This window comes from Carcharodon carcharias, chromosome 18, assembly GCF_017639515.1.
Source record: "Carcharodon carcharias isolate sCarCar2 chromosome 18, sCarCar2.pri, whole genome shotgun sequence".
NCBI lineage: Eukaryota > Metazoa > Chordata > Chondrichthyes > Lamniformes > Lamnidae > Carcharodon > Carcharodon carcharias.
In genome coordinates this window covers 74756203-74783688 of record NC_054484.1, presented here as the reverse complement: position 1 = coordinate 74783688, position 27486 = coordinate 74756203, and the positions used below count along the sequence as shown (strand labels likewise).

General features: G+C 40.7%; 1 protein-coding gene across 4 annotated transcripts in view; it reads left to right on the top strand.

The window, feature by feature from the left end:
• LOC121290683 (vang-like protein 1) overlaps positions 1–27486 on the top strand; it is a 47116-nt gene that overhangs the window by 15422 nt on the left and 4208 nt on the right. For 2 of the 4 annotated variants that reach the window (XM_041211465.1, XM_041211468.1), the window contains 6 exons: positions 1093–1318; positions 8196–8328; positions 12505–13109; positions 23097–23230; positions 25344–25476; positions 26787–27021. In XM_041211465.1, coding sequence (XP_041067399.1) covers positions 1093–1318; positions 8196–8328; positions 12505–13109; positions 23097–23230; positions 25344–25476; positions 26787–27021 — 1466 coding nt within the window. Of the gene's footprint in view, positions 1–1047; positions 1319–8195; positions 8329–12504; positions 13110–23096; positions 23231–25343; positions 25477–26786; positions 27022–27486 lie in introns of all 4 variants that reach the window. The other 2 variants (XM_041211466.1, XM_041211467.1) reach the window with 1 other exon arrangement.

Genomic DNA, 27486 nt, shown 5'->3' with positions numbered 1-27486 from the left:
TGCTTGTGTGATCAAAGTTACAGTTATTATGGTCTTACCATTAATTCAGACCGTGAATTTAATAAAGCACATATTTCTTGTCATTCGCTTGCTGTTTCATCAAACACTCCTGTAACAATGCTGTAACATTAGAACAAGATGCATGTTCATAACCACTTAATCTGGCATTTTATATTGCAATTTTAGCCTTGTTGGCAATCACTTTCTGCTTTGCAACAGTGCCATCATTGCCATGTAACTTGTCACTCTCAAACAAATCGGTTTTGACATTGCATGCAATGCAACTCCAATATGGTGTCAAGCTCAGTTTAAAAAATGCTCACCAGCTCCATTGAAGCCCTGAACACTCTTTGAACTTAACTGAGATCAATTTAAATGTTTTAAATTCTCCTCTGTATAGTGTCAAAACACTTAGGTTTTAATCACTGCTCGAGGAGCGCTGTGCGTGCGTAGAAGCGCACATGTGTTCAGTGTTCTCTTGGAAAATTCTTATAGCTCCTGGCACTAAAAAGTGAGGGATTACCTTGCTGGAACTAATGGAAAGATATGAGGTTTCAGACTGGTAGCTGCTATATAAATGTATATAAATATATACTATATAAATTCCCATTACATTTTAGGGGCTCTTCAACCATCGAAGTAAGATTTGGTTCTTCAGTTGAACAGTTCACTTCAGTCTGATGTAAAAACATTGACAAGTATATGCTGGGCATTTTCAATAACACAGTAACCGCAAAATAAGGGTGGTTTGTACAACACAATGTAGGATCAGTAGTTCTGATACAAACGGAATCCCTCTCTGTGGTTCTTGGTTTGCTTTCTGTTCAGAGAACATTTCCTACTGTGCCCTGTAAGACTTAACTATGGATGTATTTTTATTTAATAGCTAGGTTTAAACCTTCAATTTGCAAAAGTAATTGCGTGGAGAAATGTATGTAATTATCAAATATTTGTCAATGTGTCACCTGCAGTGCAATAATCACTGAGGTGGAGTGTTAAGAATGCTGCTTGAAAAGCATTTTACTTCTACGTGTGTTCTTGCTGCAGGTTAATGTTTCTTCACAAGAGACCCCTGATTTGTTTTCAAAATAGACCAGTTAAAGAACCATGCTGCCAATCTACTGACCGTCCCAACTGGCCGGGGCAAGACCATTCACAAACCACTTTTTGGCTCCTGGAAAGCCAGACAAAAATCCTTTGACTATTGGAAATCGAACAATCTTCCGGTCAGCAAGGAATCTGCGAAAATGGACACAGAATCCACATACTCTGGCTATTCCTATTATTCAGGCCGTTCCAAGAGCTCTCATAGACATGGGTAGGTACAGTTTCTTTAGAATAATTTGCATTATTGTTAATGTAATTACAGATTAGATCGGGTCACCTTTTAGTTACACTGTAGATTTATCTGGAAAAGAATTGGAGAGAGGGGAAAGAGCTCTTATTTAGTTCAAAGCTCATTGACGAGTTTTTCTAGATCTAATGATTTCTACTGAAATTCACTATAAATTTAGTAATTTAATATTCAGATTTTGTGTGGATACTTGAAGCCTATTTTTAAAACTTAAATATGGTAAAGATCTTATGGAAAATCAATAACAATGTAAAGAAATTTACAATTTGTCTCCTGCCACAAATCCATTCCCCAATAAGAGAGAATCCACAAAATTTGTAATTTTGTGTATCTTAGTGGACTTCTGCCATGTGTCTCCTTCCTTGTGCAAAAAATTCACTTATCTTCTCAACAAAAACAAAAATACCCAGAAAAACCCAGCAGGTCCAACAGCATCTGCGGAGAGGAACTCAGCCAACGCCTCGAATCCGAATGACACCCCATCAGAACTGATGGGGAGTCATTCGGACTTGAGGATGGGGTATCATTTGGACTCGAGGCGTTGGCTGTGTTCCTCACCGCAGATGCTTTTGGACCTGCTGGGTTTTTCCAGGTAGTTTTGTTTTTGTTCTAGATTTCCAGCATCCTCAGTATTTTGCTTTTAGCTTTGCACTTATCTTCTCGTTTGCTCTCGGCTCTTTGTTTAGATGCTCCTCCAAGTGCTCTGTACATATGATATTACTGTTTGTTTCTTGGGTACTTCCTCTTAGTGACAATGTATTGTATGTGTTTTCTACCTAATCTAATGCTCTTCGTACTACCTCAGTGAGGGGAATGAAATTGGAACTGCCTGCTGCTTATTAGTGGAGATTTTGGAGATTCCTGTGGCCACATCTTTTAGTACAGGGCCATGAATGGCCCTAAAAGTACTGCCACACTTAACTAACTAACTACTGACCACTGACAAGTTTCAAATCTCTTGAGTGGTCAAACTGGGTTGGACAATTTGATATGGTCCTGAGAAGTAGGATCTCATCTATCTCTCCTCCTGCTATGCAAGACCCCTATAAAAGGAGAAAAAGAGCATGTGTTACCAAGTGACTGTAGGAGGAAGTGCCTGGACACAAAGTTCTAAAGCAAATACATTTACTGCCTTGCCATTGTTATGCAAACTGATGAGTACATTTTAAGTGGTAGCCAAATGATGAAGTAAAAAAAAATATGTTTACATTTTCAGGCTGGCGCAAAGCTGCCAAACTCTCCCCTAGACCAGACCTAAACACCGTCTCTCAAAAACTATTTAAAGAGCTGCCTCCTCATGTTAAGAGAGTCTTTTGGTTGGCAGGGCTACCACTGATCGTTTCACTTCTTGAGTTGCCTTTCACTGTGAGCGTGCTCCCCCTTTTAAAGCAAGCAAGGGAGAACCAGCAGATGTGGTGTATTTGGATTTTCAGAAAGCTTTTGATAAAGTCCTACATGAGAGTTTAGTGTGTAAAATTAAAGCACATGAGATTGGGGTAATATATTGGTATGGGTTGAGAATTGGTTAGCAGACAGGAAACAGAGGAATGAATGGGTCTTTTTTCGGAATGGCAGGCAGTGACTAGTGGGGTACTACAGGAATCAGTGCTTGAGACCCCAGCTATTCACAATATATATCAATGATTTGGATGAGGGAACCAAATGTAATATTTCCAAGTTTGCTGATGATAAGAAACTTGGTGGGGATGTGAGCGATGAGAAGGGTGTTAAGAGGTTTCAAGGCAATTTAGACAGGTTGAGTGAGTGGGCAAATACATGGCAGTTGCAGTATAATGTGGATAAGTGTAAAGCTATCCACTTTGGTAGGAAAAACAGAATGGCAAAGTATTATTTAAATGGTGATAGATTGGAAAATGTTAATGTACAAAGGGACCTGGGTGTCCTTGTACACCAATCACTGAAAGCAAGCAAGCAGTTCAAAAGGCAAGTGGTATGTTGGCCTTCATTGTGAGAGGACTTGAGTACAGGTGCAAGGAAGTCTTACTGCAGCTATACAGGGCCTTGGTGAGACCACACATGGAGTATTGTGTGCAGTTTTGGTCTCCTTATCCAAGAAAGGATATACTTGCCATAGAGGGAGTGCAGTGAAGATTCACCAGATTGATTGCTGGGATGGCAAAATTGTCATATGAGGAGAGATTGGGCTGACTCGGCCTGTATTCACTGGAGTTCAGAAGGATGAGAGGAGATCTCATTGGAAAACACAAAATTCTGACGGGGCTGGACAGACTGGATGCAGGGATGATATTTCCTGTGGCGGGGGAGTCTAGCCCAAGGGGTCACAATCTCAGGATACGTGGTAGCCCATTTAGGACTAAGATGAGGAGAAACTTCTTCGCTCAGAGGTTGGTGAACCTATGGAATTCTCTACCATAGAAGGCTGTGGAGGCCAAGTCACTGCATATATTTAAAGAGTAAATAGATTTTTGGACTCCAAAGACGTCAAGGGGTATAGGGAGAATGCATGAGTATGGCATCGAGATAGAGGATCAGCCATCATCATATTGAATGGCGGAACAGCCTCGAAGGGCTGATTGACCTACTCCTGCTCTTATTCTCTGTGTAAAACATTGCTCTTAGCAATGTTGATGACCAAGATGTGTCACGCCAGTCTCCAGCTTACATCCCAACTTATGGAAATGCTTGATCAAGCAACTAGGGCATGTATTTTCAGGTGCCAGTTTGATTTGATACATGGTAGAGACTCTTTTCATCTTTTTACCTAACAAGCAATGCAACAGGAATTTGATTTGAAAATTTGGCTACCAGAAACATTAGTAATCTATTTTTTTTTTTGACAGAGAATGTGACATGTTACATTAATTTAGTAGCAATGACACCATAGAATGCTGAAACAGTTCTGTTTCATAGCTAGTTTCAGCCCCAGGATACTTTAAGTTAGGAGTTTATTTTTTGTTCATTCATAAGATCTGAGCATCACTGGCAAAGCTAGGATTCATTGCCCATCCCTAATTACCCTTCAAAAGGTGGTGATGAGATGCCACCTTGGACTGCTGCAGTCCATGTGGTGTAGGTGCACCCACTTTGCTGTTAGGGAAGAAGTTTTTTGACCTAGTGACAGTGAAGGAACAGCAGTCTAATTCCAGGTCAGGATGGTTGTTAACTTGGCGGAAAGCCTGTAGGTGATGGTATTCCTATCTGCTGCCCCTGTTTTTTTGAATGTTGGAAGTCACAGGTTTGGAAGCTGCTGTCAAAGGAAGCTTAGCAACTTACTGCAATGAATCTTGTGGGAAGCACACACTGTTGCCATTGTGTGCTGGCAATGGAGGGAGTGAATGTTTATGGTGACGGATGGGGTACCAAACAATCAAGTTGCTTTGTCCTAGATGGTGTCGAACTTCTTGAGTATTCTTGGAGCTGAGGTCATCTAAGGAAGTAGAGAGTATTCCATCATGCTACTAATTTCTGCCTGTGGACGATGGGCAGACTTTGGGGAGTGAGGAAGTGAGTTAACTTGTCACAGAATTCATAGCTTCTGACAAGGCCTTGTGGCCACAGAGTCCCTGTTTCAGTTAGGCTTCTGGTCAATAGTAAGCCGGATGATGTTGATGGTAGGGATTCAGCTATGGTAATGCTGTTGGAAGTTATGGAGAGATGGTTAGAATTTCTCTTGTTGGAGATCGCCATTGCCTAGCACTTGTGAGGCATGAATGTTACTTGCCATTTATTAGTCCAATCCTGAATATTGTCCAAGTTGCAGCATGTGGGCAAAGAGTGCTTCAGTACCTGAGGAGTTGAGTAATACTGAACACTCCCACTTCTGGCTCATGTTGGAGAGAATGTCACTGATGAAGCAGTCAAAGATGGTTGTGCCTTAGACATTACCCTGAAGAACGCCTACTGTGTTGTCCTGGGACTGAGATGATTGACCTCCAACAACCACAAATGTATTCTTTTGTGCTAGGGTGTGACTCCAACCAGTGGAGAATTTTCTCCCTAATTTCCGTTGACTTCAGTTTTGCCAGGCCACCTTGATGCCACACTCGGTCAAATGCTGCCTTGACGTCAAGGGCAGTCACTCCTGCCTCACTCCTGGAATTCAGCTCTTTGCCCATGTTTGGGCCAAGGCTGTAACGTGGACTGGAGCCAAATGTCCCTGGCAGAACCTAGACTGAGCAACAGGTGAGCAGGTTAATGTTGAGTAAATGTTAGCACTATGGATGATTCCTTCCAACACATGGCTGATAATCACGAGTAGACTGGAGCTGTAATTGGGGCTGCCTTTTGTGGACAGGACATACCTGCGCAATTGTCCACATTGTTGGGTAGATGTCAGTGTTGTAGCCGTAGTGGAACGACTTAGCTAGGGGTGCAGCTAATTGAGATACACAAGTTTCAGTACTACAGCTGGGATGTTATCAGGGTCTTTGCTCTATCCAGTGCCCTCACTTATTTCTTGATGTCACATGGGGTGAATCTAATTGGCTGAAGACTGGCATCGGTGATGCCACCTCAGGAAGAGGCTGAGATAGATGATCATCTTGCCACTTGTGGCTGAAGATGCTTGCAGGTGTTCAGCCATGTCATTTTCACTAATGTATTAGGCTCCCCCGTCATTGAGGGTGGGGATGTTTATGGATTTCCTTCTCCAGTTAGTTGTTTAATTGACCACCACCACTCACTGTTGGACTTGCAGAGCTTTGATCTGCTCATATGGTTGTGGAGGTTGTTTAGCTTTGTTTATAACTTTCTGCTGTGACTGTTTAACATATGTGTAGCATTGTGTTGTGGCTTCACCAGGTTGGAATCCCACTTTTAGATATACCTGGTGCTGTTCCTGGTATATTGTCCTCCACTCCTCATTTAACCACGTTTGTTCCCCTGACTTGATGGTAATGGTAAAGTGAAGGATATGCCCAGCCTTGAGGTTTCAGATTGTGGTTGAGTAATATTATGTTGTTTTTGATGGCCCACAGCATCTTGTGGATGCCCATTTTTGAGTTGCTAAATCTGTTCTGAATCTATCCCATTTAGCAAAGTGAGCTGCCACACAACAGAATGGAACATGCCCTCAGTGTGAAGATGGAATACCATCTCCACAAGGACTGGTCACTCCTACTAACACTGGCCTGGGCAGATGCCTCTGCAACAGGCAGATTGGTGAGGGCATTATCTAGTAGATTTTTCCCTCTTGGTTCTCAACACTTCCCATACGCTCAGTCTGGACTGGATGATGGGATTTGGGTAAAATTTGCATCATTGTTTTTCCCAGTCTTATAAATACAAAATAAAACATTTCAGGTGGCACAACACATTAGATCATCAAGTTCCATGGTCGTAGAAATTGGATGCATACTCTTAATTGACATTATTTGAGGATTCGGTCAGAAGATGAGATCGTGACCAGAGTTAAAGACCATTATCAGCAAGCAACAGGTAGAGGAAAAGGGCAAGTTGAGGTTGGGAAGTGACATAGATCACTATTCTCAGCCAGTCTAGTACCCTTCTGACAACTGATTACTAGAGGACAACGAGCTAGTTTCCTATGTATTCCACTGAACATTGCGTTGGAAGAAAACAAAATATAAAATAACTTAAGCTAATCCGATGTTTTTTTTTATTCGTTCACGGGATGTGGGCTTCGCTTGCTGGGCCAGCATTTATTGCCCATCCCTAGTTGCCCTTGAGAAGATGGTGGTGAGCTGCCTTCTTGAACTGCTGCAGTCCATGTGGTGTAGGTATGCCCACAGTGCTGTTAGGAAGGGAGTTCCAGGATTTTGACCCAGTGACAATGAAGAAACTGCAATATAGTTCCAAGTCAGGATGATGAATGACTTGGATGGGAATTCCAAGTGGTGGTGTTCCTGTCTGTCTGCTGCCCTTGCCCTTCTAGGTGGTAGTGGTCATGGGTTTGGAAGGTGCTGTCAAAGGAGCCTTGGTGAATTACTGTAGTGCATCTTATAGCTGGTACACACTGCTGCTACTGTGCATCGGTGGTGGAGGGAGTAAATGTTTGTGGATGTGGTGCCAATCAAGTGGGCTGCTTTGTCCTTGAGTGTTTTGGAGCTGCACTCATCCAGGCAAGTGGGGAGTATTCCATCACAATCCTGGCTTGTGGCTTGTAGATGATGGATTCCTAGCCTCTGACCTGCTCATGTAGTCACAGTATTTATATAGCTAGTCCAATTCACTTTCTGGTCAGTGGTAACCCCCAGGATGTTGATAGTGGGGGGATTCAGTGATGATAATGCCATTGAACATCAAGGAGCCATGATGGTTGGATTCTCTCTTGTTGGAGATGGTCATTGCCTGACACTTGTGTGGCATGAATGTTACTTGCCACTTGTCAGCCCAAGCCTGGATATTATCCAGGTCTTGCAGTATTTGGACAAGGACTACTTCAGTATCTGAGGAGTCACAAATGGTTTCCCTTCCATTGATGTAGAACTTATGTTAAAAGTTGGTTTCTCTCATTACTTTACCTTTTCTGTAGTTTTTTTTTGTTGTTGCATATTTTCCAAATTGTTTATCTCATTTACGCACTTAAGTTGCATCTTTGTCCATCTGTCAGACTGTCTAACGGTGAACTTGGTTCATAAGATAAAAAGTAATATACTTTTTAACATTTGCCCCAACTTTGTAGGAATGTTTGAGTGTAGATTGCTTAATATCCAAACATGTTTAAGCTAAGCCTGATGTGAATTAGTGTTTTAGACTGGAAGAATACATTGCTTATTTTAGCAGAATCTGTATTGGATTGTAGTACACTGATGTAGGTAGTGATATGAAGTTGTCCAATATGGGCTCTGTGGCAGTATTCCCTGGCCATGATTAAATTCCCTGCTTGTGCTTCTTACAGTGAAAGGAGCCGAGATCGGCAAAGATCCAGAAACAAAGACAGCAGCCGGTCTGAGAAATCTGTTACCATCCAAACTCCACCAGCAGAGCCACTGCTTGGCAATGAGTCAACTCGCGGAGATGAAACAGTGCAGGTAAGGCTTAGACATATTTATCAAGTTTCGAAATGAGCACTATACCATTGGATGTTTCAGGTGGATGATTATTGAAAATTGTGGTATAACTATTTATTATTGAATAAGGTCTGTGAAACCAGGGACCAGAAAGGCAATGAACATTGATATTTGTATTTGGAACATTCTAAAATTCAAGTTTATCCAATATAGCCCCTTATGTTCATTTGCTTGATTAGATAGATATACACATGAAGATATTTTTCATCGGCTAATATGCAGTTTTGCTGTCCCCGAACGTTGCCTCGTTTTTTTCCTTTTGCTTCTGTCTATATATAAGAGCAAACTGAGGCCAGTTGATATAGTAAAGGGTATGGAATTTGGAAAATGGCCCAAGTGCATCCTGTCAACAAAAAGCAGGACAAATCTAATCCAGCCATTTAGGATCCCTTCAATCTACTCTTGATCATCAGCAAAGTGGTGGAAAGGGTTGTCGGCAGTGCTATCAAGCAGCACTTACTCATCAATAATCTAGTCTCTGATGCTCAGCTCGGGTTCTGCCAGGGCCACTCTGCTGCAGACCACATTACAATCTTTGTCCAAACATGGACAAGAAAAGCTGTATTCCAGAGGTGAGGTAAGAGTAACTGCCCTTGGCATCAAGAATGGAAGTCACTGGGAATCTGGTGGAAAATTCTCCACTGCTTGGTCATACCTAATGCAAAGGAATATGTTCATGGTTGTTGGTGACCAATCATCTTAGCCCAGGCATCTCAGTTTCTCAGGACAGTATACCCGGCCCAATTATCTTCAGCTGCTTTATCAATGACCTTCCCTCCATCAGTAGGTCAGATGTTCGCTGATGATTACACCATGTTCAATTCCATTCACAGTTCCTCATATGCATTCCATGTCCACATGCAGCAAGACTTGCAACTTGCACCAACATCTACAAGATGCGTGGCAGCAACTCCCCAAGGCTCCTTCGCCAGCACCTTCCAAACCTGTGACCTCAACCACCTAGAAGAACAAGGGCAGCAGGTGCATGTGAACATCACCACCTGCAAGTCATCCTCTTAATTGCATACCATCCTGACTTGGAAATATATCGCTGTACCTTACTGTTGCTGGGTCAAAATTCAATAATAACCTCCCTTACAGCACCACCTACACCACACCAACTACAGTAGTTCAAAAATGCAGCTGACTACCTTTTGATGAATCCACCTTTTGAAGAACAATTAGGGATGGGCAATAAATGTTGACCTTGCATCTATGAATGTATAAAAGGAAAAAAAAATCTTTGTTGTTTGGGCTGATGTAGTCTTACAACTTGCTGGAATCAAATTTACTATCAGACATGCTGAGTAGGGAGTTACTGTATGCACCTGTGGTGTAGGAACAGGAGTAAGCATTCAGCCTTTCAAGTCTGTGCTTCCATTCAGTTAGATCATGGCTGATCTGTAGCTAATTCCAATTTCCCATTTTTGATCCATATCATTCCCTAAAAAATGCTCTTGGACCCAATCTTGAGGATTTTAATTGGCCCAACATTTGTAGCCTTTTTGGGGAACATAATTCCAACTTTTCACTAACCATTATGTGAAAAAATACTTCCTGATTTCACTCCTGAGTGACCGAGCTCCCATTTTACCAGTCTCCTAGCTCTAATTTTACCATTGTGTCCCCTTATTCTTGATTCTCTAACCTGAGGAAATAACTTATTTGTATTCATTCTATTGAACCCTTTTATCATATCAAACGTACAGTGGCAGAGTACTGGACTATTATACACAGCAAACATATTCATGTATTAAAATAAAGAACTTCTCAATGCTACAAAGCTAAGAAAGCTAATAGTCACTTTGAAAAACTCAGTAAGAAGTAGCAGTTGCATCCCATGTATAATAACTTTGGCATACAGAATACCCTCTTGTCCAAATTGAAATCGCCTAGGCTGCAATAAATCTGTTGCTCTCAGTATTTTTCACCCATTAATTCTGTACTTGATGACCTACACTTAGTTCTTGTCCCATGCACATTAAACTTATAATTCCTGCCCTTCTAATACCTGAGGTCTTGCCCCATCTTGTATTTGCAATTTCCTGGCCTCCTCCTTACAAACTCTTTTGCCTCCTTTGACCCTCCAACTCAACTTTATATGGATTATCTCCTCCCCTCAACTAGCGATTGGTGGCAGAACCAAGACCACTTCAGCTCAAGTCTCTCCTCAAAGCTTGCACCTCTTTACTTTTAAAAAATCTAATTAAAAATCATATTTTTGATTACCTCTCCTAATTTCAATGCATGCCTCAGTGTCCTTTCTTTTATCTATTCCTATTTATCTTTTCTTTACCTCTTTTAAACCATCTTCACGGATTTTCTAGATTATATAAATGCAAGTTGTTTTTATCAGTGGTTGAAGTAGAATTTGTTAGGACCGGCTGTTTATTCTTTCACCGTGGGTCTGTAACCTTTGCTTCACCCTGTAACCTTCTCTGCTGACAACCTTTTTTGTCTCAGCTTTAGTCTCAGAGTTCAATCATAATGTTTGTCATCGTGGGAGTTCTTTTTTGATGGAACGGGAAAGCATTTACTAAAGTTCATAGCTGCAGTCATTTTTTATTTTAAAAAAAGTTATTTATTCACTAAATTTTATAATGTTTTCTTTTAAAAGGCAAAATAGTGAGCTTGTGTAAATTTCCTCAGTGAGGAGTTGCTTTAAAAAAAAGGCAAACCTCTCTTATCTACCATGAATACGCTAAATGTTGCTGAGCCCAAAGTAACTTGTACGTCGATTGCAGCACGAAGGGTTGAACTTTGGTTAATGAGGCTGTGGGCCTAACAAGTCAATGTGATTCAGTCCTGCTGCAATTCAATAGTTTGGACAGTTGACGGGAGTTAAGAGGATAACTTGGAACTGTATCCAGTGGCACTTACTCAGAGTTTTGTACAGAGATTAATTTCTGCTGGCATCCACTGAGGTATAACACCGGATAATGTATCTACAAGGGAGAAAACCTATTGGTTGCAACTGCAATAGAATTTCCTGTGAACCTGTTGGGCAGAATTTAGATCATTTTAGATGTGCTGAGATCCATCCTGCTCATCATCCTGGGGTCTTTGCGCAATGTCCAAGCATAAAAGCAAAACCATGGAGGATAGGCAGCAAGGAGGTTCTTAAAAATGTTGCAGCAGCAATCTCAGAATCGCACCTGGTTAAAAAGGGGCCTTGACTTAAATTATCCCCTGAAACTGGATTAAATCATTAACCTGTTTATGTATATGTGATAGTCACATATGTTTACTCACATATGTGAGTAAGACTATTTGAAGAACATAAGCAGTGGTGGAAGTGTCAAAACTAAGCACACACTTGTGGGGCAATCAGGATGCAAATCTTAATAAAGAAAATAGACATTTCGATAAAGTAATTGGGAGATAATTTTTCCTTAGTCATTGTGTTGAAGACAGTGTAAACAAATGTGGAAATATTCCCTCCAGTTGCTAGATCTGGAAAAGGTACCTTTTAGGAAAAAACCATGGTGAAGTTCTTCCCAATGCAGCACTGGTCTGCATTTAGAAGCGCAGGAACCCCAAAATGAGCTTAAGATCTACTAAAATCAAATGACTATTCTGTTTTTTATATCTATGCTATTGTAATACTTTTGATTCTGCAATAAGGTCCTGTATAGTTTTTGCAAGCTAATTGGTGAAGTTAAGCCATGTGTCCTACTCGACAGTGTTATACATTGGGATTCACACACTTGCCTAATAATTAAACCATGTGATTGTAATTTCCCTGGGAATATTTTAATCAAATACCATTTGGTAACTTTAAATAATTAGTTTGCAGAACTATGCAGGATCTTATTGTAGAATCAAAAGTATTAGCATAGCATGGATATAAAAAATAGAATAGTCATTTGATTTTAATAGATCTTAAGCTCATTTTGGGGTTCCTGTGCTTCTAAATGCAGACCAGTGCTGCATTGGAAAGTTGTTGAAGATCTTGTAAGCTTACTGAATTGATATGAAACTAGTGCAATATTGGCATTTATTCAGAAAATATATCCAAATTCTCTGGGGCAGGTTAAAAGCTTCAAAAATAAATCATTGGATTTGTCTTGATTTAGTTACTGATTTCAATAAAAGGTTTGTAAAGTGCAATTCTGATCAAGGCATTTTACCTTGCAGGATGATAACTGGGGGGAAACCACAACAGCCATCACTGGGACCTCTGAGCATAGTATATCACAGGAAGACATTGCAAGGATCACAAAGGATGTGGATGACACTGGGCTGGATTGTACTCGGCATCTGGGGATAGCCATTGCTGCTGTACTTGGAATATTGGTCTTTTTAACTCCCATTGCCTTTATGGTGCTGCCTCAAGTTCTGTGGCGAGAAGTACTTGAACCCTGTGGTACTGTATGCGAGGGGCTATTCATCTCTGTCGCCTTCAAGCTTCTCATCCTTCTCATTGGAACCTGGGCACTCTTCTTCCGCAAACCAAAGGCGCAGATGCCACGCGTCTTTGTGTTCCGGGCACTCCTGATGGTGCTAATATTCGTGTTTGTGGTTTCCTATTGGCTGTTCTACGGAGTCCGTATTCTAGACTCAAGAGATCCAAATTACCAAGGAATTGTTCAGTATGCAGTTTCACTGGTAGATGCCCTCTTGTTTATCCATTACCTGGCAATCGTGCTGCTGGAACTGCGTCAGCTGCAGCCCATGTTCACTGTGAAAGTGACCCGGTCAACTGATGGGGAATCCCATTTCTACAGTCTGGGTCTACTGAGGTATGTGACGTGTAGCAACATTGTACGCAACATTTAAATTTTGTTGCCAATGTGATTTTTCACCTGCCTATATTTTTCCTTCCTGTTGTCTTCCAGTGCTTTTCAGCATGTCCAGTAAGAAAGTTTAGAGCTTAGAATAAAATTGAAATGTCCAAGAGAAAATGAACATTAGTTTGTGATGAATGCATTGCAGTCTTATATATGCAAATTAACATGGAATGTGGATTGGCTCAGAATTGTAATGCCAAGTATAAATGGCTGCAGTTATTGCCCCTTCCTTTAATATATAAAATTGTTATACAAGCCTTACAGAGCAGTTCCATCTGTAGTAACACAGTTAAGTACAGCAGCCGTTATGGGATGTCAGAAGAAGGAGAAATGGAAAAACTGATGTTTGATAGAATCCAAGCAGCTGTCATCTGTGGGTGAAGTGTTTACCTTACAGTAAAAACACTAGAGCTCCTGCTATTTGCAGTTGGCTTGTATCTCTATACTTTTACAGAACACCATTTCAGTTTAGTGAGTGGGTGATGTAATGTATGCTAGTTTGCATCTTCTCCATTATGGTGGAGTGTTAGTGCTAATTACCTATGACACCGGATCTCGAGTTCCATATTTAAGGTTCATCGTCAAATTGCAGTTAAGATGGAATAAGCTTTTAATTGGTGATTGGTGGATTTAAAACGAAAGGCTTGCAATTAAATAAAACATTTACCAAAAATGTCTTCTATCCTACTAAACATCTAAGAGAATTAGCAATACTGTTTGTGCTTCATATTCTTGAGGTTGTTAAACATCACTATGAAACAGCTCATTTCATATTGAATGTTGCAACATCAATGAGTCCTGTATTATCCTCTATCCCTGTGATCAGGTGGAATGAATTCCACCCTTTTCCATTTTCTTCATTGCTTTTCAGTAGTATCAAGAAGAAAATGCTTCCATTTTAAAATGCAACATATAAAGTTGCAAATTTAGCATCATTGGATAAAAAGAATAGCTGCATGCACTGTCCCTATGATTCCTTTCTTTGTTGAATGAACCAGCTGTATTACGTGGGGATTAAGCATTTAAAAAAAAACTCAGGCACAAGCAAATGTAGCCAATTATCTCTTTCACTGTCAGTAAGTGCCTGAAAAGAGCACCTCTGGCAGCTTGTGTGGATGAGAGAAGGGTTGTAGGGTGGATGAGCAAACTGACCATGGCACTTTAGTACAGGAAGCCATTCAAGCAAGGAGAGTAAATAGAATGTAGTGCTAGTAGGAGACCATTTAGTCAGGGGAATAAACACGGTTCGCTGTAGGCCAGAGCGAGAGTCCAGAAGCCTATGTTGCCTGTCCGGTGCCAGGGTTTGGGAATCCGCTCGGGGTTGCAGAAGAACTTGGAGGGGGACGATACAGTTATTGTGGTCCATGTAGGTACCAATGACATAGATAGGACTAGGAAAGAGGTTCTGCTTATGGAGTATGAGCAGCTAGGGGCTGAATTAAAAAACAGAACCACAAAGGCTCTGGATTATTACCTGAGCCACAATCAAATTGACATGGGGTAAGCAAAATTAGGGGGTTGAATGGGTAGCTTAAAGATTGCTGTGGGAAGAATGGATTTTGATTCATGGGGCACTGGCATCTACTGGGAAAAGTAGGAGTTATACTGTTGGGGGCATGCTGTGACTAGTGATCCATGCTGTGACCAGTGACTGACGAGTCATATAACTAGACAGGGGTTTAAACTAAATAGTGGCAGGGGAGGGATCACATAAGGGAAGATGTGGTAAACTAAAGGGAAAGAACAAGCAATAGAACAAGGTAGCAATAAGGGCAATGATAATCAGGAAAGGACAGAGCTTACAAATTTGAGTGTGCCAGCAGATAAGGCCAGAGTTTGCAAAAGTAGTGAAAAGACATAACTAAAGGCTATATATCTGCACATAGCATTCATAACAAAATGGATGAGTTGTCAGCACAAATAGAAATAAATATGCATGACCTGATAGCCACTACAGAGATATGGCTACAAAGTGACTGAGGCTGGGACTTGAATATTGAAGGGTACTTGACCTTTTGGAAGGACAGGAAGCTAGGAAAAGTTAGTCGGGTAACTCTGTTAATTAGGGATGATAGTAAAATAGTGAGAGATGACCTTAGTTCTAAAGATCAGGATGTGGATTCAGTTTGAGTAGAAATAAGAAATAGCAATGGTAAGAAGTAGGAGTAGCTTATAGGTCTCTGAACTGTAACTACACTGTAGGACAAAGTATACTGGAAGAAATAATGGGAACATGTAAGAAAGATACTGCAATAATCAAGTTTACTTTTAATCTACGTATAGATTGGACAAATGAGATTGGCAAAGGTAGCCTGGAAAGCGAATTCATAGAGTGTATTCGGGACAGTTTTTTAGAGTAGCGTGTTCTAGAGCCAACCAGACAGCAGGTTATTCTAGACCTGGTAATGTGCATTGAGACAGGGTTAATGAATGACCCATAGTAAAGGAGGCTCTAGGTCGCAGTGATCATCACATGATTGAGTTTTGCATTCAGTTTGAGGGTGAGAAGTGTGGGTCTAAGGTTAGTGTTTTAAACTTACAGGCAATTACAAGGATATGAAGACAGCTGGCTAAAATGACCTGGGAAATTAGGTTAAAGGGTAGAGCATTAGAGATGCAGTGGCAGACACCTTAGGAGATATTTCAGAATATTCAGAAATGGTACTACCTCACTGGTATGTAAGCCTCTAAGCAAAGGATGCAATATCTGTAGCTAACTAAGGAATTTAAAGATAGAATCAAATTGAAAGAAGAAGCGTTCAATTCTGCAAAGATTGCAGGTCAGAAAATTGGACAGAATTTAAAAACCTGCAAAGAATGGCTTAAAAAAGGGGAGAAATTAGATCATGAGAGGAAGGTAGTTAGAAAAATAAAAACGAAGTAAGAGTTTCTACAGTATTTAAAGAGGATGAGTAACTAAAGTTAGTGTTGGTCCTCTAAAGATCGAGTCTGGTGAGTTAATAATGGGAAATAAGGGAATGGATGAAGTGTTAGATAGATACTTTGTGTCTGTCTTCACTAGAATACACAAATAACACCCCAGTAATAGTTGTAAATCAAGAGGTGAAAGAGAGGCAAGAAGTTGAAACAATAACAATCACCAGGGAAAGCGTACTGAGAAAATTATTAGAACTGAAGGCTGACAAGCCCCCAGGACCTGATGGCTTGCATCCTTGGGGCCTTAAAAGAAGTGGCTGCTGAGATAGTAGATGCATTGGTTGTAACTTTCCAAAACCCCCAGGTTCTGAAAAAGCCCCATCAGATTGGAAAATGGTGAATATAACCCCTCTAATCAAGAAATGAGGGCGACAGAAAGCAGGAAACTATAGCCAGTTCTAACATCTGCCGTGGGGAAAATGCTTGAATTGATTATTAAGGAGGTTATAGCAGGGCACTGAGAAAATCATAATGTGATGAGATAAAGTCAGCTTGGTTTTGTGAAAGAGAAGTCGTGTTTGACTAATTTAACAGAGTTCATTAAGGAAGTAACAAGCAATGTGGATAAAGGATAACCTGTGGATGTGGTGTACTTGGATTTCCAAAAGGCAAAAGATGCCAAATGGTTACTACACAAAATAAGAGTTCATAGTGTAGGGGATAACATATTAGAGGATTGGTTAGCTAACATGAAGCAGATTGTAGGGATAAATGGTCATTTTCAGGTTGTCAAACTAACTAAATATGTGTTAAATGCATTTAAGGCTGGGATAGACAGATTTTTAGTCTCTCGGAATTGAGGAATATGGGAAGCGGGAACTGGAATTTCAAGATCAGCCATGGTCACATTGAATGGCAGAGCAGGCTCAATGGGCTGTGTGGTCAACTCTTCCTATTTCTTATGTTCTTAACTGGTGGAGTACCACGGGAAAGTGTTGGGGTCTCAATTATTTAGATCAATGAATTGGATGAAGTGACTGAATGTATCATTGCTAAATTTGCTGGTGACACGCAGGTAGGTAGGAAGGTAAGTTGTGAAGAGAACATAAGGAATCTGCAAAGAGATTATATATAGGTTAAGTGAGTGGGCAAAAGTTTAGCAGTTGGAGTATAATGTAGGAAAATGTGAACTTGTCCACTTTGGCAGGAAGAATAGAAAAGCAGTATACTATTTAAATGGAGAGAGATTGCAGAACTCTGTGTTACAGAGGGATCTGGGTGTCCTGGTACATGAATCCGAAAATAGTAAGCAGATACAAGAAGTAATTAGGAAGGCAAATGAAATGATGTTTATTGCAAGGGAAATGGAATATAAAAGTAGAGAAGTTTTGCTACAGTTGGTGAGATCACTTCTAGAGTAGTTTGTGTGGTTTTGGTCCCCTTACTTAAGCCAGTTTATAATTGCATTAGAAGCAGTTCAGAGAAAGTTCAGCCAACTGATTTATTGGATGAAGTGGTTATCTTATGAGGAAAGATTACACCTGTGCATAAGATTGAGAGGTAATCTTATTGAAGGGAATGGACAGGGTGGATGCTGAAATGATGTTTCCCCTTAGGGGAAAGACTAGAACTAGGGGACACAGTTTTAAAATAAGGGGTTTCCCATTAAAAGGGAGATGAGATGAATCTTTTTTCTGAGGGTTGTGGGTCTGTGGAGGCAGTAGAGTAATTGAATATTTTTAAGGCTGAGTTAGTTAGATTCTTGATTGACAAGGGAGTCAAAGGTTACAGGGGTAGACAGGAAAGTAGAATCGAGGCCACAATCAAATCAGCCATGATCTTACCAAATGGCAGAGCAGTCTCAAGGGACCAAATGGCCTACTGCTCCTATTTGTATGTTTGTATGTAGATGTGCAAGCTGAACCCAACTTGTTCCCCTCTGGTTGCTGAATGATACTGGGAATATTATTGAATCATTACAGCACAGAAGAAGGCCATTCGGCCTATGGTGTTCATGCTGGCTCGCCTAAGGAGCAATTCACATACTGCCATTCCCCCATTCTCTACCCACATCTCTCACATTCCCCCCTTTCAGATATTTAGAAAATTCAGAAAATGTAGAAAAATTTACGGCACAGAAGAAGGCCACTCTGCCCTTCGTGTCTGTGCCTTCCGATAAACGAGCCCCACAGCCTAATCCCATTTTCCAGCACTTGGTCCATAGCCCTGGTGGTTACTGACCTTCAGGTGCCTATCTAGGCATCTTTTAAATGAGTAGCAGGTTTCTGCCTCTCCTACCCTTTTCAGGCAGTGAATTCCAGCCGCCTATCACCCCCTGAGTGCAAATATTTTCCTCAATCCCCTCTGATCCTTCTACCTGTCATTTTAAATCTATGTCCCCTAGTCACTGCCCTCTCTGCTAAGGGAAACATGCCCTTCACATCCACTCTGTCACTCTATCCAGGCCCCTCACAACCTTGAAATCTTCCTTCAGCCTTCTCTGTTCCAAGGAAAACAACCTCAGTTTATCAGGTCTTTCCTCATAGCTGCAACTTTCCAGTCCTGGCAACATTCGTAAATCTCTTCTGTACCATCTCCAGTGAGGGTACAGAGCAAATAGAACAGACACTGAACGTGACATGAGTATGTTTACATCATTTGGTCTATCCACTTTTTCACTTTTAACTGCCTTTCATTTCCTTTTCATTTTTCTTTTATTTTTATCTTTATCATTCCTTTGTGGTTATTTTCTGAATTTGTATGAATATTGTATATTGAAGATTCTTCAAGATTCTTCAAGATTTTATTTGAACTGTGAACATAGGAGAGGATATTGCCAATGTTATAATGCGTTAAAATAAATCTAGAAGTAATGATAATGATTCAGCCAACATTGGGTTTTAAAAGCCAGAAGATTGTCAAGAAGTTTGTTGTGATTCACAGGGAAGGATAAGATTCTTCTCTAAGATTTTTGAGTGACATCCACCTTCAATCTCACATGCAATTCTCTGTTTGGATTCCAGGGTCTCATTTCAGCACTGTCTGCAACATCTAGACTGCTCCGGTCATAGTCACATTCTGCATAACTGAAAAACTTTGTTTTGTCCAATTTGCACCATTTGACACACAAACCACCCCATCTTCCCCTACTAGCTCTCCTTTGTCGTGCAGCCCCACACAATTGCCCTTGTGTGGTTTCCCTCTCATCCCAAGGTAACCAGCCATGTCATCTCTCACTGTCTCCACATAATCTGAGGTGATTATGCACCCTTGGTGTTGACCTTGTTTTCTTCCAGCAGACTTCCAGGTCACTGGAACCTGCCCTCTCTGGCTGGTTTCCTTTACTATTAGTTTCCTTTACTAAGGGTCACACTCTGTTGCTTAGGTCTTTTTCTTTGTTTTCTCTCATTACGGCGGTGTTGCATTACGCCTCCTTTTGTCTCCTCATGATATCACTTCTGCTATTTAACCATGCCCTATTCTCCACCCAAGCACATCACAGGTCATTCTGTTTCTTTTCCTGTTTTTGTTTTTCTTATTCTCTCTTGCCATTTTCCTTTTTAAATGCTGTTGAACTGCAATATTTCATTCCTGAGGAAAGATCTTCAGACCTAAAATGTTGATTGGATTTTTTTCTGTTTTGGTTTTCCAACCCATGCTCATAATGTATTCTGACATTGTTTACTGGCTGTGTGATTTGATCAATATTTCACGCTTGCCTGCTACAGCCATAAAATCAGTGTGAAAATCATTGTAAGCAAAGGGTGCACTCATTCTGAGATGTTCACACCTAATGGGGCTCCAGCTTTTAAACAGTTCGCTGGTGGCCTCTCCTGGCAGAAATCTGACATTGCAACTACACAATAGATGGACCACAGTAAAACACTTCCTAACCCAGGCATTTTGATTAGTGTCATCTCCTGAAAATTGATGCTCAGGGCACAAGATGACACCATTTGGATGTTTAGAATCAATATGTTTTATACCAGACAATTTTAAATAGCTAGCATTCTATTGTTTTAAAATGACCATAAATGGGAGTGTATGATATCTGAGAAATGACAGGACATGGCCACAATCCTGGATTTATTTGATCACTGACTTTATGAATTTCCTCCTTTTGTACAACTCTTAATTAGAATAATGACAAGCCTTGACTGATAGCATTCAACACTACTTAACATTTACTGCTGAGACTCCTCTGCCCATCGTCAGTAGTAGATTCTTGACTCCTAAATTCTTGTCTTGTACTTCTGACCTCTTTAAACATGGCGAGTGTTAGCCTGAAAGCTAATTTCCTTTAATGCTGTACATCTGTGAACTGTGGTTCCCACGGGGAAGGGAGTGGATGGGAGGGGTATGCCTGTGCGTATTTCATTTCATCACTTTTGTCCCCTTCTGTCCTGAAGGCTTTAACTACTACTGCAGCACCATTTGATGGATGACTGAAGCCCTCTTGTATCTCACCCATTCTTTATGTGTGCCTAGTCAGTGCTATTCTCCTGATTCTGCCTTCACATAACTTTTACTTACACACACTTTCAAGCGCAATTTGCATGTGGCAGTAAGGAGCAAAACCTGGGCTGATTTTTTTTAATTATATGTTATTCTGGCCCTGACTAAGGGGCAGTGAGGCCAGTTGCGTCACACATCATTATGCTGTAGCTGGCCCAAGCTGCAATCAAACCTGCAGCTTCAAGGTCTCCATTGAGTCATCAGAGAGATTTGGGCATATTTCGTAAACTTAAAGAAAGGCTGGAATCATTGAGTGTTATCTTATGCTTTCTTAACCTTTCATTGAGGTGTTGAGGTGTTCTTATGATTTGTAGTCTCACTAGACCATGGTGTACATTATAAATGATCTTATCCCAAATCCGTGCCCATGTTTCTTGCAACTCTTGAGTTTGAACCTCTCCAGTCAGGACACTGCCCCTTCCGCAGCACTAAACAAAGCTGCAAATGACATGCCATGTGATGGAACATGATGCACTATCACTGCTCATCTTCTCAACCTCTTTACAACAATTAACATGGCTAACTGCACCATCTTTCTTTAGTGCCTCATTTCCATTGTCTAGCTCAGTGGAACAGCTCTCACTCGCTTCCAGTCATACCTATCTGTTCTTAGTCTGAAAATTTCCTCCAGCAGCTTCACTTTCCCTGCTCAAACTATTCCCCGAACAATCCATCCTTGGCTAACCCCACCACTACCCCTCACCCACCCCCTGCCACATCTACATTGCGCTCTATCATTGCCACCTCCTTCCGTTCCTCTGCTACCTTGTCTTTGTGCTGTCAGATCCTGTTTGTCCAGCACCCAGTTCTGGATGAGGCTCAGCTTTCTGCAGCTTAACATTGGGAAGACTGAAGCTATTTGTCTTCTGCTGCTGCCATGAGCCACAAACTCCATCCCCCTTCCTGACTCCTGTTTCATGCTGAACCAGACAGTTAACACCCTCGGTGTTCTATTTAACTCCAAGCTGAGCTCCAACGCTGGATCCTTTCCATCAGAAAGTCATTCTGTTTTTACTCAGGAACATTCCATCCTCCACCTTCCATAAACCAGCTCATCCAAAGCGCACCTGTCCATATCCTACTGTGCTGATTGGTCAGACCTGTCTTAGCTGGCCTACAAAGGCTCCTAGTTCCCCAATGCCTCAACATTGAAATTCTCCTTGTGTGTAAATTCCTCCATCACCCTCCTTGTTATATCTTGAACCTCCTCCAGCCCCCAAGAAATCGGTCACTGGCTCTGACCCCTTGTGCATCCCATGTGCCTTTGCTCCAGTTATCAGTTTTGCCTTCAGCTGTCTTAACTGTGGAATTTCTTCCCTAAACTCCTTAATCTCTTCACCCTTCTCCTTTAAACCACCCCCCCCACCGCCTTAAAACCCAGCGCTTTGGCCAAAATCTTGGTTGCCCCCTTCAAATATTTCTTACTTTCTGCTCTGGCATTTTTTGCAATGCATCCAGAAGCATCCTAGATCTTTTTTCTGTATTATGTGAATGTAATTTGACAATAATCAGCCTACTTGCATTGCCTGAGGAGTAGATTTAGCATGCCACCACCCCCTTACCCCGATACAGCTAGCCACCATTCCTTATTTCTGAATCAAATATAAAATCTGCACACAGATTTTCAGAGATGTCAACCTAATTAAAGCTGATTCACTTGCCCTATCCCATCCTCTCAAAAAGTATGGAGGCGATGGAATTTTACTGCCTGTAAGAGCATGAGTCCAAAGAACTCCTCCTGTACCTGGCACAGATTGAAAGAAACTATAATGAATTTTGGTTTTGATCTGCATTGGACTGGCGTTGTCAGGACCGCATTTCTAACTAGTAAATCTTAACTCCATTAGTAAAATTAAGCCATTGCCTAGCTTTGGTGTGTGATAGATGTCTCTGGAGGTTGGGTTGTGTGTGTGTGGGGGTGGGGGTGGGGGGGTGGGGGGCAGAATCCAAATGTTAATAAATAGGCTAAAAATTGTTTGAGACATAACAACTGTCACCAGGACTAATGCGAGAAAATGATGTTTATCCAGGTTGAACTCTACCTACTCTGAAATGTTCTACCCACATTTACACAGAGCAGTGTGACTACTAGTTGAAGAGTTTGATTCCTAAAATCTGAAAGTAGGCTGAAATGCGTTCCAGAAACCTCAATTCTGTCCTAATAGCTCCTGTTCTAATGTAAACTAAATTGTTATGTAATGCCTCAACTCTGCTTGTTCCTGCAAACTTCAGAATTTTGTTTCAAAACATGAAGTTTACTCACCATCATGGATGTGTCACAAGCAATCATAGAGCTGAAGTTGAAAAAAGTTCCAGGATTTCTTTAGATATTGATCCTAGATGATAAATCCAATTTCCATGTCTAATTCTGACTCTGAAGCAATGTAAACAAGAGCAGGCTTTGCAAAAAAGAAAAATCCGTTTGGAAAAAAATCTTTAATCATGCTCCTTAATCACAAAATAATCAGTGAGGTCTGAGGTAGGATTATATCAGCTATTTTGCTGTTCTATATATTTATATTCACAAATGTTATCCTGTATTTTCAGTATCCAACGGGCCGCCCTTGTCATTCTGGAGAATTACTACAAGGATTTCACTGTCCACAACCCAGCGCTCTTGACTGCTGCAAAATCCCGTGCAGCCAAACACATGGCTGGACTGAAAGTCTACAACGTGGATGGTAAGTCTATACGGAAGATGTAAATCCCTTGAAAAATGTTACCTGCTCCTTGCTTTATGTTTTAAGTAACTTGCTAAATGACCATCATAAATTGGATTTTGAAATACAACAGAAAAATATAAATAGCAGAATTCTGACTACTGTACATTAATAACAAAATTTGAGGCATGCAAACCCACAAAACTTGGAAATACCGAATGACAGCTTCAAAACAATAATATGCAACTGATAAACAGTCCTGAATCAAGGCCTATGACCAAAGCCTATAAATTTACTTCCTTAGGTAGTGCAAAGTGTGTTTTCTGGAGCATTTTGGGCAACCTCCCCTTCCCCCAGGAAATTTTGATTCTTGATGCAATTTATAGTAGTGTCAGGTGAGAGGAATGGACCCCTTATGAAAAAATTTGATGTTATCATAGATCCACCAACCTTCTGCACACGTCTTACCTGCATATCAGAAATATGCACCACTTTGTTCTTTGCACCGCTGTTAGGATTCCACCCAAGGCGGAGCCTGTAAACACATCTTCCCAGCTGGAACCCGAGCTGCAGTAGACCATAAGCTGCAGTGAGTGAATATTGCTGAGATGGACCAGTGTTTATCATTTGCAGGGCACATTGCAACAAAATCCCATGTTTAAAAGAATGAAAGAGAGTTGGTAATGGTGTGTCTTTTTTATTGTGCATTTTATTTAGTACGGTTTCTGATGTATATGCTGTTCAATGGAACCCGTTGCTTTGATGATAACCAAAAGGGTCGGGTTTTGGTAACTCTCATCAAAAGCCCACATTTCCAGCTTCTCCTTCAGCTTGGTGAAGAACCACTGTACCGGCTCCTTACATTTACATTTACCTTGGTGGATAACGTTTGGTAATGTAGCACTAAACTGGTTGGCAAGTAACATGCAAAAGTGTATTAAAAAAGATACTTTAAATGGAAACTAATTGTTTAAAAAAAAACGTGAAATTTTATTGTAGTTAGAAAATTAAAATTCGAAGTTTCAAATAAGTGAGGGCACATTGGGCATGATGACCTATAGACTTGATTTGCTGCTTTACTGATTTCCCAATCCTGGCTACATTTCTGTGGTGACCTTGGGCTTGGTGAATCCTCACTTGGAGTGAGGAAGCAGCTTTAGGGTATCTTTTCTCTATTTTGTTTTTATACTTTTTTTCTAAGACATTCAATCCAGCACATTCCTCGTTTAAAGACCAAAGACCCTATGCACCCAAGAACAGTAATTGAGATGGCATTCATTGTCAGAAACGTTGAAGAGATTTACAATTTTCATGAATGTAACATAGAACATAAAATCGTATTTTTGTCAATAAATATTGCATTGTACTTGGTTTACATAGGACTAGGAGAGATTTTGTGTGTGAGGGGACATGACGTTGTTGAAAAGCTATTTATTTTACAAGCAAAGAAGACAAACCATTAAGCTGCGAGTAAACTAATGCAGGTGTGCTTCACAAGTAAAATGAACGTGTGGCATTCACTGACGACTTGTACTGTGCTCTATTTAGTGGTGCAAAGCCTGTTTTAGGAAATTGGGACAATGCTGTTCTCCTATTGATAGTCTGCCCTATTTACTTTTCCACACATCACTGCTCTCCATCAAATGCAGAAGTACAGCTGACAACAGTTCACGAGAGCCTTGAAATTGTGTGTCCATGCTGCTGCTGGAGCAAGGCAAGATGGGTTATTTACATTTTTAACTGAAACCAATGGTAAAAGACCCATGTGTTTGTTTTCAATGGCAATTTTATAACCCTTAAAAATTGTTTTCCGTGAAATGATTTAAAAATTAATGAGTTACGTATCATGAATTAACTTTTGATTGGTGCTGCTGCTTCTTGAAGATATTATGCAGTCTCATCTCATCACAGCGTTGTTATCCTTGCTTGACTATTAGACTATAAAAGCATGCGCTTTATTAGAGCTTGCAGCTTATATGTTTGTTTTGACATACTGTTGACTGTATCGGATATAGCTGTGGTGAGCAAATTGCACTAGCCACCATTAGTGCTTACTGATGGTCAGAGCAAGCAGCATTTGTTGTATCAACAACAATAGTGTTTATTTTATCCCTTGCAATGTAATTACTCCTAGGTCCTGGAAATAATGCAGCTGGACAGTCTCGAGCAATGATTGCTGCAGCAGCAAGAAGGCGTGATTCAAGTCACAATGAGCTGTACTATGAGGAAGCAGAACATGATCGGAGAGTGAGGAAGCGGCGTGCAAGGTATTGGCACAGGGGAAGTCTGGAAATGCACTGCAAGGTTGTGGTAATGGTGTGGACAGTAAGACATAGGCCTTCTGGCCCAATCCAGACAGGTTTGAATCTGATCTGGAGTGGACAGGATTGGAAATGTGTTTGAGGATAGGCTTGACTATGTACTTATTTGTCCCTTCCATTTTCCAGAAGGTGGGCTTGATAGCCTGCAATGTGTAATCATTTCCCTCATTTTAATTTCATCAATATGACCTGTGTCCAGTAGTCAACAGAGGAGGGCCTCAAAGGTATAATTGTACAAGGACCTGAGCAAGAGTATACCTGTGCATAGACCATAGTAGAAACACAAAAATGTTAACAAAATATTCTTCGGGCAGTTGGTGCCACCTTCAAGTTCCTCTACAAATTTTGTCTTGGTCTGGTGCAGAAATGTAGCTGTAACTCTTTGCAAACAGGGATCCTAACCCACTAATAATGCCCTTCCCCAACTTGTCTTCCTTACCAGAGAAGGCTGCCATCCAGCCTAATGGTACCTGCATACAAGATTATGGTTGTGAAAGGAGAGGAAGAGCTGACTCGATGACCCATCTCAGCTAGACACAAGTGTACATGTTTTATTTTGAAAACAATTCCAGGTGTATTTCATGCAGTTTTCATAACCTGCCTGCATTTGGGGTCATTTTCCTCAGCATTCAGCAAAGAAAGACTCCTGACAATGCACAGCATAATTTTTGCTCAAAGAGGGTAGAAGTCAACTTCAAAGGATGTCATAGAATGGATGATAGTGGATCTGCTACCCATTATACAATACTTGATTTCCCTATTGGGTGGGGTGTATACAGAGCTGTATTCCATCACGCCCATTTTGAGCCCCATCAAACTAGAATTTTATCTTCAGACACACAGACCATTTTGGTCACTTATGAGAATGAATAAATTGTAACCAAGATGACCTTTTTTCAACAAAAAAAAATGCCAGTTGTGGAAGCAGACTATTTGGCCGGGAATATAAAGCATTCTACTTCCACTGATAAAAGGGAGCCTGCACAACATTTAACTAAAACTACCATGTAGGTAACCTAATTATTTCTTAATGTGTTTGCTATTGGACAGTACGTAGCAGTTATTTTAAACAGCACCCCAGTGATTAAACCTGACATTCTGATCATAATTTCTAGTGTGTGTATATGAGACATGGTTGATGTTCATTCTGTTACATTTCATTCAAAGGAATAAAGCATGGAAGAAAGCAGCAACTTCAATGGAAAAATTCAGGAAACTGATCATTCCTGCTTTCTCTTTGTCTTGTGTTTCTTCAGGTTGGTGGTAGCAGTTGAGGAGGCTTTTACCCACATTAGGCGGCTTCAGGATGATGAACAGCAGAAAGCTCCTGGAGAGGTGATGGACCCTTTGAATGCAGCACAGTCTATCTTTCCTTCAATGGCAAGAGCATTACAGAAATATCTCCGAACTACCAGACAGCAGCACTACCACACCATGGAGAGCATTCTACAGCACCTGGCGTTCTGTGTTACCAACAACATGACACCAAAGGTATTTCAAAATCTGTTAAGATGTTGATTCAAATAGTTGCTGATCAGAACAAGATCAACACACCCAGAAAAATTTGCTTACAATATAAATCCCTCATCAGAAATTCATAATTTGTGCAAAACAAATTGTTTCTAGGCTGTATAGTTTTAAATGGAGAAGCTTGTAAACCAAGTAGTCACTTTCTAGTGTATTCAGTTAATTACCTGTCGAGCTTCACTTTCTAGCTCTAGCTAAAGAGCAGTATGGTGGGAGGATAAACTCAAGATGGAATAACTGGCTCTTGTCTGGGATTTAACCCAATAAAAGGAATGAAAGTGAAAATCTGTACTTAAGAGAATTCCTGTCTTAATTTAATTTAACCTTATTCAGCAGAATAATCTATATAATGTATTAATATGTATGGAATAGATTCCATTAAAGTATGACTGAAATTACCATTTGTCTATAAAGTAAATTGCTAACTAT